At 58.2% G+C, this 3,069-nt stretch overlaps 1 protein-coding gene across 1 annotated transcript in view; it reads left to right on the forward strand.

Moving 5' to 3' along the window:
* LOC143007462 (uncharacterized) overlaps positions 1 to 1,725 on the forward strand; it is a 3,189-nt gene extending 1,464 nt beyond the window's left edge. Inside the window, exon 2 of the mRNA XM_076158812.1 lies at positions 240 to 1,725. Coding sequence (XP_076014927.1) covers positions 240 to 1,211 — 972 coding nt within the window. The 3' untranslated portion in view covers positions 1,212 to 1,725. The remainder of the gene's footprint in view (positions 1 to 239) is intronic.
* Positions 1,726 to 3,069: the final 1,344 nt, after the last annotated feature.

Consider the following 3,069-nt stretch of genomic DNA (forward strand, 5'->3'; position numbering starts at 1 on the left):
GAGGTCATATGAGCTTTTTGAACATCAGTAAAATCAACACGTCATGCTGTCTGTCAGAGCAGCAAACAGGAAGTGTGAGTTGGGCCTTTGGCTCCATGTTGACGGGACCTCAGACACACTGATGCTTTGACCGCCAGCCAAGGTTGTTGTTGTTGTTGTTGTTGTTGTTGTTGTGGATCTTCATGTTAATCTGCCTCAGTCCCTCTCTGCTGTACTGAACTGTTCTAACCTTGTTACAGGTGAGCTACCAGAAGGAGAGAGTTCCCTTCTTCCCCTTTCTACAAAACCAGGAGCCTGCTCCGGGTGCATGTGAGCTGAGCTCAGACGGACTGGCGCTGGTCTGCGCCGTGTGTCACTGTTTCCTGAGCGAGCAGTGGAACTCCTTCGAGCGGAGCAGGACGCCCATCGAGAAGCGCATGTACTGGCTGAAACGTCCTTATCAGTGTGATTCCAGGCGGGTTCCTCAGGAGTGGAACCTCTCTTATGATCTGGAGAGGAGGATCAGCGTCAGCAGCCAGAATTACGAGGGCGGAGCAGAGTCGGACTTCTCGTCTTTCTCTGAAAACGAGAACATCTCAGACCAGGAGATGGATCTACTGGACCGAGCTGCTGCAGGTAAGGACAAGTACCTCCCAACATCTGGAAAAACCTCTGGAGACGGCAGCAGAAAAAACCTGGTCATCAATGTTAAAAACAGCCCAGACTCACAGCGGGGGGTCCGCTACCCTCTGGGCGTCTACGGGGTTCATGGATCTCCAAAAGAGGGGAGGCGAGGAGCTAAAATGATGAACAATGTCGCTCAGTCGACTGAAGCTCTGGCCCAGGACAGATTCACCCCGAGATGCTACACACCTGAGCAAGACCACGGAGTGATTATGGGCAGCAGACACTGGCTGGAGGAGGAGAAGGTCACACACGTCACGCACACGCAGCCTCACGTGTCTGACATCACTGACAGACATCCACTTATGCTGTACAGAGGAAGGGGAGAGGAAGACCACCTGCCGTGCAACTCCGACAACTCTGACCAGGATGAGATCAACATCACGAGCGATGATGAACGGTACGCGTACGAGGGCGGCACGGGGGCCCGGGGCCGTGCGGGGGGCCCGGGGCCGTGCGGGGGCCCGGGGCCGTGCGGACGGCGGCGTCCCAGAGGAGTACGTGTGTTACATCTGCGGCACCACGCTGAGACAGCAAGGACACTTTAAAGTCAGTGTGCAGAAGCAGGAGCGGGCGCAGGGGAGCCCTTCTTCCCCTTCCTGTGGCTCCACACGCCCCCCCAGGGTGCCGTGCCCATCAGCTCCACAGGAACCACGCTGGTGTGCAGCAGCTGCCACGCCTCCCTCATGCAGCAGTGGCAGAGCTTCCAGCTGGCAGATGTGCCGGTGCTCCAGCGTCTTTACGTCGTTCCTCTGAACCCGCCCACCGGCCTGGCCGAGACCCCCCAGCTCACCGCGCAGGACAGGAACCCCCCGGATCCCAAAGAGGGCAAGGGCTCCCCCCAGGCGTGTTTCCTGTGTGGTCAGGAGCGTGGGGGGGACCTGAGAGTTGTGTACTCACAGGCTGGTGTTGGTAAATCCCGCAGTGCCATGTACTTCCCCTTCATCGACATGTTGCCCCGCCCACCCAATGCCCAGGGAGTCAGGAACGGCCGGGTTCACTGCTGCTCAACGTGCCATTTCATCCTGGAGGAGATCTGGAGTTCGTATCGAGTCAGTCTGAGCGAAGACCTCATCACCTCCGTCAGCTCCTTCCTGACCCGCTACCACGCCGCCGTGTCACCGGAGCGCTCGGGGCCGGCCTTTCTCAGGCCGCTGCCGCGTTGCGGCCCGGCGGCTCGGCGTCGGTGTGCTACCTGTGTGGAGCGGAGGTGTGTGCGGGGGGGGAGTACCAGCTGCACGTGAACCCCCCCGGGCGCTGCGGGGAGAAGGAGCCCTTCTTCCCGTTCCTCACCGTCCACCCCCCGGCCCCCAGCGCTAAGCCGGTGGACGCCACCGGCCTGGTGTCGGCCTGTGCTCTGTGCTACCACGACCTGCACGCCCAGTGGGCCCAGTATGAGAGCCAGGGTCCGGGTCCCGCCGCCCCCTCTACCTCTAGTCTCCCCAGCGCCTCCTCCAGCTCCCCGTGGGCCCGTCAGTACCTCTGCGAGGCCTTCGTGTGTTTCTTCTGCAGACACGAGCAGCGCAGACACGGCCGCCTGCGAGCGCTGACGGTGGCCCGGCTGCCCGTCTTCCTCTACGCGCCGCGCAGCTCACGCACGATGCTGGTGGACGACGGGAGGAGGCTGGTGATTGGCTGCTGTGTGGAATGTAAAGTCATGGTTCAGGTGGGAGAGAGCGAGCAGCAGGACGTAGAGAGAGCAGAACCAGAACCAACCTCACTGCAGTCCAGACACAAGGTAAGACCCAACAAATGCTTCTCCTCTAGTCTGGTGTCTGCATGTCCTCATCATCTCAGAAGCTTCAGCTCATCCTCTGACCTTCGTACACGGCGTGTCCTCTGCTTGTGATGGATCCAGACTCGTCTCCTGTGTTGATCCATCTTCACAGTGATGCTGCAGCTCAGTGAAGCTTCATGTTTCTGCTTGAGCGTGTAGCATGTTCAGGACCAAATCCAGTGTTGTGTCTGCAGCTTTGTGTGTGTGTGTGTGTGTGTGTGTGTGTGTGTGTGTGTGTGTGAGGTCCTGGAGGAGGTCCAGATGCAGCGGCTCATCCACACTCTTCCTCACTGTTGTCTATAATGGTTCTTCTCACACAAATATGATCGTCTTCATAGTGCCACAGCTCACCAGCAGGTTCAGCGCTCTCTCAGGTTTTGGAGGATGAGGGTTGGTGGTGATGAAAGCAGAGAGGAGGAGGAAGATGAAGTGTTAATGAAGAGCTTAGGGGCTTTCAGACAGACAGTTAACTGGATGTCTCACTCAGACAAACAAGCAGCTACTGTCCAACCTCACCAGACACGTGAAGAACATCTGTGGATGCCTTCACTCACACCAGCTGTCCTCGCCGACCTTTGATGACCTCTGAAATGATGTCTTTGTTAACTTGGCTCATGTTTGCCTGTGTG

The sequence above is a fragment of the Genypterus blacodes genome, unplaced genomic scaffold (genome assembly GCF_046128005.1).
Source record: "Genypterus blacodes isolate CSIRO-AG114 ecotype Tasmania unplaced genomic scaffold, CSIRO-AGI_Gbla_v1 ptg000088l_1, whole genome shotgun sequence".
In the NCBI taxonomy this organism is placed as follows: Eukaryota; Metazoa; Chordata; class Actinopteri; order Ophidiiformes; family Ophidiidae; genus Genypterus; species Genypterus blacodes.